The 16,899-nt window shown below is 40.5% G+C and overlaps 1 protein-coding gene across 1 annotated transcript in view; it reads left to right on the top strand.

Moving 5' to 3' along the window:
* Window positions 1–16,899, top strand: part of EYS (eyes shut homolog) — a 1,933,311-nt gene that overhangs the window by 1,801,739 nt on the left and 114,673 nt on the right. The window contains 1 exon segment of the mRNA XM_049873718.1: window positions 12,421–12,603. Within this exon segment, the coding sequence (XP_049729675.1) occupies window positions 12,421–12,603 (183 nt within the window).

Genomic DNA, 16,899 nt, shown 5'->3' with positions numbered 1-16,899 from the left:
ATGTTGAGCATCTTTGTTTTGGTGCAGAAGTGAAAGGTAAGTGCATGTTTTCTGCCCAAGTCACTGTCACCTGTTACTGTTAGCAATATCTCAGGAGAGACTTATTTCCATTCCCTTTAAAGTACTGGGTTTTTTTTTTTTTTTAAAAGGAAAATTATCTTTGCAGGTGGTAACTTTTTTTATTTGTAAATGATAATGCTGAACAGCGGGAAACCATTCTCCGCCAGGAAGATGTCCAATAATAGAAATAGAAACAACAGCAATCATAAACGTGTATGTGGTTTTATAACCTAAATTGCATTTGAGCAGGGTATCAAGCTAAACCTATTGCTATAGGACAAAGAATGATTTGTTCAAGGACAAAAAAAGAAGGAGTGATGTTTATACTCAAATCTACAAAGGAAAGCAGGGTCGGCAAGCAGTGGTCTTATATTTTTGCAAATTTATCCATCTGCCTAAGGGTAGCTTAATTTTCCTGGCAGAGTTAAATATATATTTCGAGGTATTATACACTGCTGAACACCATGCATGCAAAACCGGCATACTAGAGTCTTTCAAAATCAGCAGTTTCCACGGGAAAATCCATCTACCATCTGCTTGCTTCATTAAAATACATAATAGAAGAGGAAGAACCAAATTGGATTTTCTCTAGCTCAGCACTCCCCGGTGTCCACTCTGTTGAGATTACATGCAGGAGCCTGTATTGAAAACAGAATCAAAGTAAAAGTCAACCACAGTTTTTTTGTCCTTTGTATTTATAAAAATAGAGTAGTAAGCTTTATTTCCCCCAAAACACATTTAACAAGGTAATTTTCCCTGAAAACATTGTACAAAGGTGTTCTTTTTTAATGAACTTTAAAGAAATTTCTTTTCAACTCCATACTGTAAAATTTTACATAAGATCATAAGAGGACCATGCAGATACTTTGTCTGGTAAGAGCCAAAAATTTCTGATAAAATTATCAATCACCAAAAGAAACATATTTAATATTTTAGCTTACAATTTATAAAAGATATTGTCAAATATTAAACAGAAACTAACATTTAGGAGATTAATCTCATGGAATTATAGTTACATTTACATAAGTTGTTGTTGCTAGATGCTGTTGAATCAATTTAGACCCATAGTGACCCATTTGACAGAAAAGAACCGCCCTCATAGGGTTTCCTTGGCTGTACTCTTTACAGAGATGGGATGTAAACTTCACGGAAGTAGATCACCAGGTCTTTCTCTCACGAGCCATGAACTGCCAACCTTTCAGTTAGCAGCTGATCACTTAATGATTTGCACCACCAGGGCTCCTCTTGCTGTTGTCAGCTGCCTTCAAGTTGACCCACCAACTCATAGGAACTCTATATACAATGGAATAAAATGCTGCCCAGTCCTTTGCCATACCCATGATGGATTGCAGGTTGGACTATTGTGATCCACAGGGCTTTCGCTGACTGATTTTTGGAAGAAGATCACCAGGACTTTTTCCCTAGTCTCTCTTAGCCTGGTAGCTCCACTGAAGTGTGTTCAGCATCACAGCGACACACAAGCCTTCACTGATGGATGAGTGGTGGCTGTGCGTGAGGTACACTGGCCAGAAATGAAGCCCAGGTTTCCCACGTGGAAGGCGAGCCTTCTACCACTGAGCTGCCAGTGCCTCATTTATACAGGTTAGGTATGAAAAAAGAACTGATTTTTCAAGTTGGAGGACCGTATGCCTTGATTTTCATTATCCATGTTGTTGTCAGGTGCTGTCGGGTCAGTTCCGACTCATAGAGACCCTATATACAATAGAACGAAGCACTCCCCAGTCCTACGCCATCCTCACCATGGTTGTTTGTTTGAGCCCATCGTTGCAGCCACTGTGTCAGTCCATCTCGTTGAGGGTCTTCCTCTTTTTTACTCACCCTCTACTGAGCATGATGTCCTTCTCCAGGACTGGCCCCTCCTGACAACATGACCAAAGTGTGTGAGACAAAGTCTTGTCATCCTTGCTTCTAAGGAGCATTCTGGCTGTATTTCTTCCAAGACAGATTTGTTCATTCTTCTGGCAGTCCATGGTATAGTCAATATTCTTCACCAACACAATAATTCAAAAGCATCAATTCTTCAGTCTTCCTTATTTACTGTCCAGCTTTTGCACGCATATGAGGCAATTGAGACTATCATGGCTTGGGTCAGTCCCCAGAGTGACATATTTGCTTTTTAACACTTTAAATAGGTCTTTTGCAGCAGATTTGCCCAATGCAAAATGTCATTTTATTTCCTGACTGCTGATCCCATGGATGTTGATTGTGGATCCAAGTTGATTGTGGATCGGTCTTTTCTCAGTTTATCATGATGTTGTTTATTGGTCTAGTTGTGAGGAATTTTTTTTTTTTTTTATGTTGAGGTGTAATCCATACTGAAGGCTATGGTCTTTGATCTTCATCAATAAGTGCTTCAAGTCCTCTTCACCTTCAGCAAGCAAGGTTGTGTCACCTGCATATGGCAGGTTGTTAATGAGTCTTCCTCCAATCCTGATGCTGCATTCTTCTTCATATAGTCCAGTTTCTCAGATTATTTTTCTCAGCATACAGATTGAATAAGTATGGTGTATCTGCATATAACATATTATCATAATTTTTTATGTAAGTATCCATACAAAGAAGCCCTAGTGGCACAGTGGTTAAAGCAATCGACTGCTAACCTAGAGGTCTGTGGTTTGAAACTACCAGTGGCTCCAAGGGAGAAAGATGCAGCAGTCTGCTTCCGTAGAGATTAACAGCCTTGGAAACCCTATGGGGTCGCTATGAGTCAGAACCCACTCAGTGACAGTGGGTGGGTATCCATACACAACATATTGTAATTTTTGCCATACTAGAAGAACATGAGATTCCGATATCATTGCAAAATTCAGAAACATTCTGATGTTTTAGAAGCAAATGACTAGAAAATGAATTCAAATAAACAATGATTATTATGGGTGATGGGGTTAAAATTCTATTTTCCAATTCAACCAATAGCTCCAAGTTACACTTAGTCACATAAAAACAGAGCATTTAAGACACTAGATGAACCATAACAGCAGAAATTAACATATAAAATATACATCACTGTGTTCTAAACAGTCAGGCAATAGTGTACATCCTGCAGGTTAACCATAGGCAACCTCTCTGCTCTCATGAAATCTGTAATCTAATTGGGAAGACGGGCAATAAAAAATAAGAAAATAAATAGCATATAATATAATTAGGCATGGTAAGTATAACAGAAGGAGCCCCAGTGGTGAAGCGGTTAAGCGCTCAGCTGTTAACCAAAAGGTCAGCAGTTCAAACCCACCAGCCATGCCACAGGAGAAAGATGTGGCAGTCTGCTTCCATAAAGATTTACAGCCTTGGAAACCCTGTGGAGCAGCTCTACTCTGCCCTACTGGTTGCTATGAGTAGGAATCAACTTGACTGCAACAGGTTTTAAATAAAGCAGAAGAAGGAAATAGAGAATGACTGGGGTAAAAGGTGATTAGGACTCCCTGGGTGGCCCAAAAGGTTAAGCTCTCAGCTACTAAACAAAAGGTTAGTGGTTAGAATCCACCCAGAAGGACCTCAGAAGAAAAGCCTGGTAATCTACTTCTGAAAAACTAATCACTGAAAACCTTATATATGGAGTACAGTATCAGAATCAAATCAACAGCAAGAAGTTTTTGTTTGTTTTATGTGGGGATTAATAGTTTAATGGGGTCATCAGAAAAGACCTCTTTGAAGAGGTAATACTTGAACAGAGTCTTGAAGAAAGTGAAGGAGGAAGCCATGCACGTTTCACGGAGAATAAGTTTCAGGTAGAGAAAACTGCAAGACCAAAGGCCCTGGGCCAGGAGTGTGCTTGGCTTGTTCGAAGTGGCTGGAGCAGAATGAGCAGGAGGAAACTGGTATAAACCAAATTTGAAGAGTAGAACGTTATAGACTATGTTAAGGAGTTTTATTTTGTTTCAAAGTCAAGGGAAGACATTGGAGGGCTTTGAATACGTAATTCACATTTAAAAAATTTCACACTGCCATATGGAAAATAGACTGTAAGGGGTCAAAAGTGGCAAAAGGGAAACTAGTTGAGAAACAAATACAGTACAGTAGTTCAGGCTAGAGAAAATAGTGCATTGAACCATGGTAACATTGATGGAGGTGGTGAGAAGTAGTGGGACTCAGGATGTATTTTGAAGATGAAGTTAACAGGATTTGACAGAGGGTAGGTCGAGGTGACAGAGAGAGAAACAATTTAAGAATGATGTCTAGTTTTCCAAGCAAAAAGAAGGAAGACTGGGAAAGAGATGGGTTGGGGGAAAAGGTTATAAAGATAAAAGAATAAAGAGTTCTGTCTTCTCTATGTTCAGTTTGAAATTCCCGTTGAACATATAAATGTAGATATTTAGTAGACAGTTGGACGTATGAATCTGAAGCTGTGGGAAGAAGTCAGGAATAGAGAATATTACTCAGGAAAACCACCTGTGGATGTTACTTAAGATTAACTAGAGAGTGATTCTAGATGAAGATAACTGGAAGGAAGGGAGAACGAGGGGGGATGATTATTGATGTAGGAAGAACACTAGGAGGGCACAGTTTCCTGGAAATTATGAAAAAAATTTTTAAGAGAAAAAGAATAATCACGATGCCAGTTGCTTCTGAGAGGCTGAGTAATATGAACACAGTAAATTGACATTGGAAAGATGGTGGTCACTGGCGACCTTAGCATAAGACGTTTCAAAGGCTGGATAGAGAAGATAATCTGAATGGGTGGTTGTTATGGATTGAAATGTGTTACCCAAAAATATGTGCTGTAAATCCTAACCTCTATGCCTGTGGTTATAGTCCCATTTGGGAATGGGTTGTCTTTGTTATGTTAATGAGGCAGGATTAGTGTAGCATATATCTTGAGTCCACCTCTTTTGAGATATAAAAGAGATTAAACAAGCAAGTGAGAGAAGCAGAGATGGGGGACAATTGATGCCAAGCCACATAGAGATCTCCAAGGAACCAGGAAAAAAGCTAAATAGACAAGGACCTTCCTCTAGAGCCCACGGAGACAGAATGCCTTCCCCTAGAGCCAGCACCCTGATTTCAGACTTCTAGCCTCCTAAACTGTGAAAAACAAATTTCTGTTAAAGCCACTCGCTTGTGGTATTTCTTTTATAGCAGCACTAGATAACTAAAACAGTGGTAAAAATTTGAAAGGAAGACCTTCCATGTCAAGAGATACTTGCTTCTCTTTTTATTTAACCTAATAGTTAATGCATATAAAATATTATGAATAAGCTAGTTTATATTCATTTTTTCATACTAAGCCCATCTGAATCAGGCCCAGCCATATCCCAAGTGCTCAGTGGCCACTTGGGGTGAGTGGCTCTGATTTTGGACAGTACAGCTCTAGACTAAGAAATGCTGAGGACCTGACAGAGCCACTCCTGTGTGCCTGGTTATTCTCAACCTTCAATATAGTTTGTGTTTCTTTTTAATGGTATAAAATTGTGTCATACACTTAATTCAGATTGGACACTAACATTGATAACACATTTCTATTACTTAACTATTTAGATAAATGCCACACCATACCCTTTTCAATGAGTTACCATAAATTTCCTTACACTTATAATTCTGAGTAAGCTTAACTCCTTGTTAAGATTTCTTGATTATCATCAAACTCCTCTTTTTCATTCTTGACTGAAGGTTGGTCCTCCAGCCCTCTGTGCCTAATCTGACCTTCACATAGACATCAGAGTGATATTTGTAAAAGATAACATCTATCATTGCCCAACTACTGAAGGATTATGGGGAAAATATCAAGCCCTTCATTATCTGACCTCTGTCTGACTATCTTATTTCAGTTCCTTCCACTCTCCCTTTCTATACTCCTTTCTAAAGTTTTCAAACGTAGTGAGATCCCTGAGTATAACATGTTTTGGCCTCTACACCTCAGAACATCCAGTTCCTTCTACCTGAAACATTTCCCCTTCGTTTGCCAGGTTAATTTCTGGTTGTCAGCCAAGCCTCAACTTTCTGTCCAGTTCAGTTGAATAAATTTATTGATCACACACTACTTCCTTGAGGGTAGGGACTGTGCTTTATTTACCTTCGTGCCAACAGCATCTAGCACAGGGCCTGACAGTGAAATATAAATGAAATATGAATTTTTTGATCTTACCTAAATGTACTTCATTTTTAAGTAGACTCAGTGATAAATTATTAACAGGTAGAAAAGTTAAAAAGAAAATCATTCTGCTTTCTATTTTAGTATTAAATTTAATTGAATTATATTTTCACTGCTTTTAATGCCAACATTAAAAGACTTTTTTTTTTTATTGTACTTTAGATGAAGGTTTACAGAGCAAATTAGGTTTCTCATTAAACAATTAATACCCATATTGTTTTGTGACCAAACCAAAAAAAAAAAACCAAACCCGTTGTTGTCAAGTCAATTCTGACTCATAGTGACCCTACAGGACAGAGTAGAACTGCCCCATAGAGTTTCCAAGAAGTGCCTGGTGGACTCAAACTGCCAACCTTTTGGTTAGCAGCTGTAGCACTTTACCACTATGCTACCATGGTTGGTTGCCAATCCCATGACATGTCAACACTCTCTCTTTTTCAACCTTGAGATCCCCATCACCAGCTTTCCTGTCCCCTCCTGCCTTCTTGTCCTTGCCCCTGGGCTGATATGCCTCTTTAGTCTCGTTTTGTTTTATGGACCCGTCTAATCTTTGGCTGAAGGTGAACCTCGGGAGTGACTTCAGTACTGAATTAAAAGGGTGTCTGGGGCCGTACTCTCGGGGTTTCTCTAGTCCTTGTCAGACCAGTAAATCTGGCCTTTTTTTGTGAGTTAGAATTTTGTTCTACATTTTTCTGCAGCTCTGTCTGGTACCCTCTGTTTTGATCCCTGTCAGAGCAGAAAAGACTCTCAGTGTTTTTATCCTGTTTCAACTCCAGTACATTCCATTTCCCTCGACCACCCTATACTCCACACTACTGAAAGTGAAAGACCTGATGGGAGGAGTTTTATTACCTCTAGAACACACACAGTAAATTCTTTCATTAGATAATAAATAAATATAAGTCATTACATGTCTCAAAATCCCTACTTTAGATTCTAATGAGTTTTGAGTAAACTTACACTTATCCTAGGCCATAATTCCCACCAAATAGCTGATAAGATTTTGATAAAATATCATAGCAAAGTATTCAGCTTATTCCAAACAAATACCCTACTTGAACAGTCACATGGAACAAAAGAAAACACAGAAATAAAAGCTTCTGATAACTAGAACTTTTTCCCAATTTAGTACAGTTATTTGCTGTGTAAACAATTTTAACCAGACGTGAAAAGCTCTTTTGTTTTAAGCATTAGGAACCGAAGCAAGAATATTTCTTAAGACTTGTAAAAATTCTAGTTTTACAACTTCCCTGGAGATCCAGCATCTCCTGAGGAGAAGGAAGCAACATAAGGTAATCAAGACAACACTCCTTCCTTCTAACAAGTTGTCCTGAACCAATTAAAATAAATCCTAAGAACATTGTTTTCTTTGGGAATGCCATTCCAAGAGATAGGGTGGGAGGGTAAAGGCAAATCCTCTTTCTGTTTCCTGTGGTCCTCTTGGGGTGGGAAAAGAAAAGACAGCTGGGACTATTAGGAAGTAAACAGAGTAAAGAAGGAGGGGAAGAGTTTGCCATAAGAAGATTACAGCCTGGACAAAAAGGGAGGGTAACTGGCTAATGTTGTTGTTGTCACTGTTAGGTGCCATTGAGTTCGTTCTGATTCATAGAAACCATACGTACAACAGAAGGAAACACTGCCTGGTCCTGCGACATCCTCACAATGATTGTTATGTTTGAGCCCATTGCTGTATCCATCCATTTCTGTCCACATTTGTCCCTGAACTTGTTTTACCATTTTCTGTTCCTACTAAAGGTCCCTGGGTGGCACAAGCAGTTTTTAGTTGGCTGCTAACCTAAATGTTGGTGGTTAATGCTCATGGATAGGTAAACTCAACATTGTGAAAATGTCAATTCTACCCAAAGCAATCTACAAATACAATGCAATCCCAATCCAAATAGCAATAACATTCTTTAACTAGATGGAAAAGCTAATCATTAACTTTATATGCAAAGAAAAGAGGCCCTGGATAACTAAAGCACTACTGAAGAAAAAGAATAAAGTAGGAGGACTCGTACTACCTGACCTCAGAACCTACTGTACAGCTGTGGTAGTCTGGTACTGATACAATGACAGACACATTGACCAATGGAACAGAATTAAGAATCCAGATGTAAATCCATCCACCTACAGTCACTTTGATCTTCAGTGAAGGCCCAAAGTCCATTAAATACGAAAAAGACAGTCTTTTGAACAAATGGTGCTGGCAAAATGGAATGCCCATCTGAAGAAAAATGAAACAGGACCCATACCTGACACCATACACAATAACTAACTCAAAGTGGATCAAATACCTAAATATAAAGCCAAAACCATAAAGATCATAGAAGAAAAATATGGTCAATGCTAGAGGCTCCAATATACAGCATAAATAGGATATAAACCGTAACTAACAATACACAAATACCAGAGGATAAGTTAGGTAACTGGTATCTTCTAAAAATTAAACACTTACACTCATCAAAAGACTTCACCAAAAAAGTAAAAAGAGAACCTACAGACTGGGAAAAAGTTTTGGGCTATGACGTATCCAACAAAGGTCTAATCTCTAAAATCTATGGGAAAAGCCAACACCTCTACAACAAAAAGACAAATAATCCAATTAAAAAATGGGCAAAGGATATGAACAGACACTTCACCAAAGAAGACATTCAGGCAGCTAACAGACACATGAGGAAATGCTCACCATCACTAGCTGTTGTTGTTGTTAGGTGCCATCAAGTCAGTTCTGACTCATAGTGACCCTGCGCACAATGGAACAAAACACTGCCCAGTCCTGAGCCATCCTTACAATTGTTGTTATGCTTGAGCTCGTTGTTGCAGCCACTGTGTCAATCCACCTCGTTGAGAGTCTTCCTCTTTTCCGGTGACCCTGTACTCTGCCAAGCATGATGTCCTTCTCCAGGGACTGATCCCTCCTGACAACATGTCCAAAGTATGTAAGACACAGTCTCGCCATCCTTGCTTCTAAGGAGCATTCTCGTTGTGCTTGTTCCAAGACAGATTTGTTCATTTTTTTGGCAGTCCATGGTATATTCAATATTCTTCACCAACACCACAATTCAAAGGCATCAATTCTTCTTTGGTCTTCCTTATTCATTGTCCAGCTTTCACATGCATATGATGCAATTGAAAATACCATGGCTTGGGTCAGGCGCACCTTAGTCTTAAAGGTGACATCTTAGCTCTTCAACACTATAAAGAGGTCCTTTGCAGCAGATTTACTCAATGCAATGCATCTTTTGATTTCTTGACTGCTGCTTCCATGGCTGTTGATTGTGGATCCAAGTAAAATGAACTCCCTGACATCTTCAATCTTTTCTCCATTTATCATGATGTTGCTCATTGGTCCAGTTGTGAGGATTTTTGTTTTCTTTATGTTGAGGTGCAATCCATACTGAAGGCTGTGGTTTTTATCTCCATTAGTAAGTACTTCAAGTTCCCTTCACTTTCAGCAAGTAAGGTTGTGTCATCTGCATAATGCAGGTTGTTAATGAGTCTTCCTCAGATCCTGATGCCCCGTTCTTCTTCATATAGTCCAGCTTCTTGGATTATTTGCTCAGCATACAGATTGAATAGGTATGGTGAAAGAATACAACCATGATCCACACCTTTCCTGACTTTAAACCAACCAGTATCCCTTTGTTCTGTCCAAACAGCTGCCTCTTGATCTATGTAAAGGTTCCTCATGAGCACAATTAAGTGTTCTGGAATTCCCATTCTTCACAATGTTATCCATAATTTGTTATGGTACACACAGTTGAATGCCTTTGCATAGTCGATAAAACACAGGTAAACCTCCTTCTGGTATTCTCTGCTTTCAGCCAGGATCCATCCGACATCAGCAATGATATCCCTGTTTCCACATCCTCTTCTGAAACCAGCCTCAATTTCTGGCAGTTCCCAGTCAATATACTGCTGCAGCTGTTTAGAGAAATGCAGATTAAGACTACAATGAGATACCATCTCATCCCGACATTACCAACACAAATAAATGAATAACAGAAAATAACAAATGTTGGAGAGGCTGTGGAGAGACTGGAACTCTTATGCACTACTGGTGGGAATGCAACATGGTACAACCATTTTGGAAAATGATATAGTGCTTCCTTAAAAAGCTAGAAATAGAAATACTATATGATCTAAAAATCCCACTCCTAGGAATATATCCTAGAGAAATTTGAGCCGTCACACATGAATAGACATACGTGCACCCATGTTCATTGCAGCATTATTCACAATAGCAAAAAGATGGAAACAACCTAAGTGCCCATCAACAGATGAATAGATAAACTATGGTACATATACACAATGGAATACTAGAACGATAAGGAACAATGATGAATCTGTAAAACATCTCACAACATGGATGAGCCTGGAGGGCACTATGCTGAGCAAAATACGCCAATCACAAAAGGACAAATACTGTATGAGACCACTATTATAAAAACTCCTGAAAAGGTTTACACACAGAAAGAAATAATCTTTGATGATTCCTAGGGAGAGGAGGGGAGGGGAGGGAAAAACACTTACTAGACAATAGATAAGTGGGAACTTTGGTGAAAGTTAAGATAGTACACAATACTGGGGAAGTCAGCACAATTTGACCAAGCCAAGGTCATGGAAGCTTTATAGACACATCCAAACTCCCTGAGGGACTGAATTACTGGGCTTAAACCTGGGGACCATGGTCTCAGGGAACATCTAGCTCAATTGGTATAACATAGTTTATAAGGAGAATGTTCTACATCCTACTTTGGAGAATAGCTTCTGGGGGCTTAAAAGCTTGTGAGCGGCCATCTAGGATACTCCACTGGTCCCAGCCCATTTAGAGCAAGGGAGAATGAAGAAAACCAAAGACAAAAAACAAAAATAAAAAAAGGGAGAATGAAGAAAACCAAAGACAAAAGGGAAAGATTAGTCCAAAGGACTAATGGAACAACTACGACAGCCTCCATCAGACTGGGTCTAGCACTACTAGATGGTGCCTGGCTACCACCACCGACTACTCTGACAGGGATCACAATAGAGGGTCCCAGACAGAGATGGAGAAAAATGTAGAACAAAATGCTAACTCACAAAAAGACCAGACTTCCTGGTCTGACAGAGACTGGAGAAACCCTAAGAGTATGGCCCCTAGACACACTTTTAACTCAGTACTGAAGTCACTCCTGAGGTTCAACCTTCAGCCAAAGATTAGACAGGCCCATAAAGCAAAATGAGACTAAATGGGCACACCAACTCAAGGGCATAGATGAGAAGGTGGGAGGGGACAGAAAAGTTGGTAACAGAGAATTCAAGGTTGAGAAGGGGAGAGTGTTAACATGTCATGGGATTGGCAACCAATGTCACAAAACAATATGTATACTAATTGTTTAATGAGAAATGAGTTCACTCTGTAAACCTTCATCTAAAGTACAGTTTAAAAAAAAAAAAAAAAGGTTGGTGGTTAGAAACCACCCAGTGGCTCTGTGTAAGAAAGGCCTGGCAATATGCTTCGGAAAAGATAACAGCCAAGAAAACTCTATGAAGCAATTCTACTTTTTAACACATGAGGTCACCATGACTCAGAATTTACTGGATGGCAACTGCTTGGTTTGGTTCCTGCTAAATCTCCCTGCAGTTTCAAAAAAAAAAACTGAAATTCATGCTTTAATTATCCCTGCTTAACAGTAGAGATAAATATTTGTTTTAGGCAACAGTTTTTACTTAAAGAAAATATGGTGATGGAAACTGGCACAATATGGTGATGGAAACTGACCAGTTTCCTACCCATTTTTTTACTTTCCTGCCCCTGACCTGTGGCTTTGTCTCATACACAAGTGAAGGCTTAGAAAAGCACAGTTTTTTTCTAAGCTCTGAGTTCCTCTCTAGGTCGTATCCAGTGTCTGGATGTCAAATCATGTTTACAAAGCACCTGAACAAATACTTTGGCTGCCAGCAATCTTTTCTATTTCTAAAATTAATCTTCAAAATATAGGGTTTTGCTTTTTAGGTAAATTCCTCATGTTGCAGAAAGTGTGTGAGTGAATGGGTTATATACAGGATCTCACAATCCTCTCTGCCTGTCCTTTGTTCTGGTTTTGAAATTCCCTGTTGAGTCACTTAGTTGCTCAATGCTGAAGAGCACTTAAATATACTTAATGTGATAGTAAACAGACTATCTGGCCAGATACACCTAAAACGTAGCTCTCTTTTTACAAGTACATGTACAGGTTTATTTTAACTCTTCGGTTTGGATTTTTCCACAGCTATTAATATTACTCAGCCCAGGTTCAGTGGCACGGATGCCTTTGGATACACCTCATTCCTGGCTTATTCACGGATCCCAGACATTAGCTTCGATTATGAATTCCATCTGAAGTTTCAACTGGCAAACAACCATTCAGCAGTGCAGAATAACTTGATATTTTTCACGGGACAGAAGGGCCATGGTAAGATTAATTGAACCCTCTAGGACTTTCTTAGCACCTTTGAGGATACTTGATAGATTCCTCAGGGACACTCTAATTCCCCATGGATAAAGTCGATATTTGCCTAGGTGTAGCCTCCTCCTGTTTTTTTCCTCCAGAAGTCCAAGGTGTTCAGCAGGTCCCTGACCTTTTCTGAAGCTCTGGTTCACACGAGGGCTGTCTCTTAAAATCAAGGGCAGACATTCCTGCCGGCAAACACGAGGGCAGAGAAGGTGGCCAAATCCTATGGCAAGTAAGTTCATTGACTTGCCCTTTCCTCTGTTTCTTTCCGTTTCCATTATATAAGGAGAGAAGACAAGTTCTCAGAAAGAGCATCATTTGACAATGTAATATGAAAGGAGGATCATTGTTACCCTCAAAGAAATCATTCCAAATTAAAGAAGGAAGAAATTAAGAAAGTAATCAGCATGTTTAACCAAATATTCCACCAAGTATTGGTGGAAAATCAGCCTGTAAGTTAAATTTTTCTCTCTTAAACCAGTTATGCACATGCACTATCAAAGAAAAGCACAATATGTTTTACCCACAAGTCTGCAACTAACTAGTGAAGCAATTAATCGGTTACCTTCTCTGAGCTCAGTTGTGTCATTTGTAAAATCAACATTTTACACTGGGGAAAGGCCTGTCCCTCAACCATCAGTGGGTCCATTATTCTGGGGTAAATATTCTGTTCTTTTAAGCTCACTGAGCTGCAGTCTCCTGATACTGAGCATTCTTTCTGTACACAAGCCTCAGCAGAGCCCACACCCCAAGTGGTGCGTGGTGCATGGTGCGTCAACCTCTCACCACCTCTGTGGGTGGGAGACACATTATCATGCAAAGTACTATTCATCCCATCTCCAAAATCTGCTGGAGTCTGTCTGCTCGTCCCCGTCTCTATTCCCAAAACCTGGTGGCTTCCTCCTATCTTATCTTATGTTATCTCATCTTATCTTATCTTACTGCCTTTTCTGCCTGCAATCCATTTTCCACAACTTAGCGAGAGTTACCTTCTAAAAAAGTACATGACATCAGGTCTGAAACTTGCTTAAAATCCCCCTGAGGCTATCCTTAGAATTGTCCTTAGATAATTGTCCTTAGAATAAAAGCCAAGAGTCTTTATTATTGTTGTTGTTAGCTGCCGTTGAGTCATCCCCTGACTCATGACGACCCCAGGCACAACCAAAACAAAAGCTGCCAGGTCCTGCCCCATCCCCAGGATTGTTTTGGGTTCAGACCTTTGTGATCCATAAAGTTTCTGCTGGCCAATTTTTGGAAATAGATCACTGGTCCTTTCTTCCTGGTCTGTTTTAATCTGGAAGCTCAGCTGAAACCTGTTTAGCATTATAGCAACATGCAAGCCTCCACTGAGGGACAGGTGGTGGCTGTAGATGAGGTGCATTGGCAGGGAAATGAAACCAGGTCTCCCTCATGGAAGGCAAGAATTTTACCACTGAACCGCCAAAGTCCTCCATAAAAGCCCCTTCCCATATCCTAAAAGGGCCTGCAGGATGAGGCCCCTGACTCTATTCCTAACCTCAAGCAGGCCACTCTCACCCTCTCCATGCTCCTCTCATGCAGGTCTTCTCCCAGGGCCTCGACCATCAAGCACTTCCCCAACTCAGAGCCTTCCTGTATGCTCTTTCCTCCACCTGGAGAGGAACCGGCTATCAGAGGGTCAAGAGAGGGTCTTGGCAGTGTGGGCTTGAACCCAGTCTCCACCACTTACAAATCACATGTGAAGTTCCTTAATGTCTGTGTGCCTCAGTTTTTTCATCTGAATTTCCAGCTGAGTATAATAACAGTATACTAGTAACAGCAAACAGTATTCCCTAATAACAGTATACCAGTAACAGTAAACAGTATTCCCTAATACAGTTGTGAGAATTAAAACAGTTAATGCATAAAGAGCACTTAAAATGGCATTGGACTCATAATACACATTCAATAAACATGGTAGCTGGAATTTTCTCAGGAAGCTTTCTCCATTCCTTATAATGAAAGCAGTCTTGTCCCACCCTATTCAAGTTATTCTTTACCTCAGTTTCTTCTTCATTTTCATCATAGCCCTTACCTCAATGTATAATTCTTTTTATCTATTTTTTTACATGGTTATTTTCTTGTTTGTCTCCACTACTAGACTGGAAGCTCTCTCAGGGCAGGAACCAAGTCAGCCCCGCTAGGTTTTACATACCTACACTTGGCACAGTGCCTGGCACATAATCAGGATTCGATGTATGTCTTAAAGAACCACAATAAGAGCAGATAATAGTGTGAGGTGAAGTAAGCAACACAGTTGCACAAAGGTTATTAAAGAGTGATCATCTTTAGGAGTTCCCAGTTCAGATCCCATGTCCTCCATCAGGATTTCCCCAATGGCTACCCTCCTCCCACATCTCCAGACAGAACAATCTCCCCCTTCTGGACAATCCCTCTCCTCTGAACTTTCATAGCCCACCCTGCCCTTAGGGCCAAATCTTTTGTTACAGGCTTTGAAGAGCTGTTGTTGCCATTGAGTCAATTGCCACTCATGACGTCCCCATGTGTACAGAGTAGAACTGCTCCAGAGGTTTTTCAAGGCTTCGACATTTTGGAAACAGATCACTGGGCCTGTCTTCCCAGGTGCCACTGGGTAGGTTCGAACTGCCAATCTTTTGGCTGCTAGTGAAGCAGTGCTTAACTGCTTGTGCTACACAGGGACCCCTCTTCTCCCCATTCATACTTGGTGGCCCAGTTATCACAAAACCTCTCTCAGTGTTTTTAATAATGATCTGTTGCACGATTGCTGGGACGCAGGGATGGTGGGAAGGGAGAAGGAAGGGAAGAAAGGGAGCCCTGGTGATGCAGTGGTTAAGAGCTCAGCTGATAACCAAAAACGTTGGCAGTTCGAATCCACTAGCAGCTCCTTGGAAACCCTGTGGGGCAGCTCTACTCTGTCCTTTCGGGTATCTGTGAGTCTGAATCCACTTTGGTTTTATTTTAACCCTTTATTCAGGGGCCCTGGCGGCACAGTGGTTAAAGAGCTCAGCTGCTTATCCAAAGGTCAGCGGTTCAAGCCCACCAGCTGCTCCATGGGAGAAAGATGTGGCAGTCTACTTTCATAAAGATTTACAGCATTGGGAACCCTATGGGGCAGTTCTACTCTGTTCTACAGGGTCTCCATGAGTCGAAACAGCCTCAAAGGAGGTGGTTTGCTTTAACCCTTTACTCTACACATCCCTCATTATATGTCTATCCATTATATGCTTCTCATTAACAGAAAAAAAAGGCTGGCAAATAAATTAGAATAAGCACTGTAGATCTTGAGTCTGTAGTGTTTTAAAACAGTTTGTAAAATTCAAGATGATTCACAGGAAAACCCAAGCAAAGAATAAACCCTTGGTTCATGAAAATGTTCTCACTAAATCACTGTTTAGTACTCTTCCTCTGAACATTCTTTCAAAATCCTCAAAAAAAAAAATGTATCTCAGTATTTTAGCCACTCATTCAGACTCATAGTGACCCTGCAGGACAAAGTAGAACTGCCCCATGGTGTTTCCAAGGCTATAATCTTTAGGGAAGTAAACTGCCACATCTTTCTCCTGAGCACAGAGGCTGGTGAGTTCAAACTGCCTAGCAGATGAGAGCTTAATCACTGTGCCACCAAGGGTCCTTGTTTTAGCCACCCCAATCCCAAGCCCAGTGCCGTCGAGTCGATCCTGACTCATAGCAGCCCTACAGGACATAGTAGAACTGCCCCATAGAGTTTCCAAGGAGCGCCTGGCATTTCTAAATCATGAAATCTTAGACGGTTGACATTTTCTAACCATCTTTAGTTACCTGCTTTGTATGTAAGGGGGTGACTACTAATTCTGCACTTGCATTTGCAGGTGGATACCCATTGCCATCCAGTTGATTCCGGCTCTTAGCGACCCTATAGGACAGAGTCAAACTACCCTATAGGGTTTCCAAGGAGCAGCTGGTGGATTCCACCTGGGAACCTTTTGGTTAGCAGCCGAGCTCTTAATCACTGCACCACCGGGGCTCCTTGTAGGCTGATAACATGGCTAAGTGAAGGCTAGATAGCTGGTGAAAAAATTGCGAAGGTCTCCTTGAGTCGAAATCACTCCTTGGCAACTAACAACAATTTTCTACTCAGTGAAAATGAGAATTTTGAAACTTACAATTCCGCACGGTACCACTTGAGGGCGCAAGAATACCAGTTTAAGAAAAATGCAAGCTGCAACAAATCGCTCTTCAAGACAGTGTTTCTCCAAGCAGTGCCTCCTCTTACCTGTA

Source organism: Elephas maximus, chromosome 1, assembly GCF_024166365.1.
Source record: "Elephas maximus indicus isolate mEleMax1 chromosome 1, mEleMax1 primary haplotype, whole genome shotgun sequence".
Lineage (NCBI taxonomy): Eukaryota > Metazoa > Chordata > Mammalia > Proboscidea > Elephantidae > Elephas > Elephas maximus.
The sequence above is the reverse complement of the archived record's forward strand: the minus strand, read 5'-3'. Positions and strand labels throughout refer to the sequence as shown.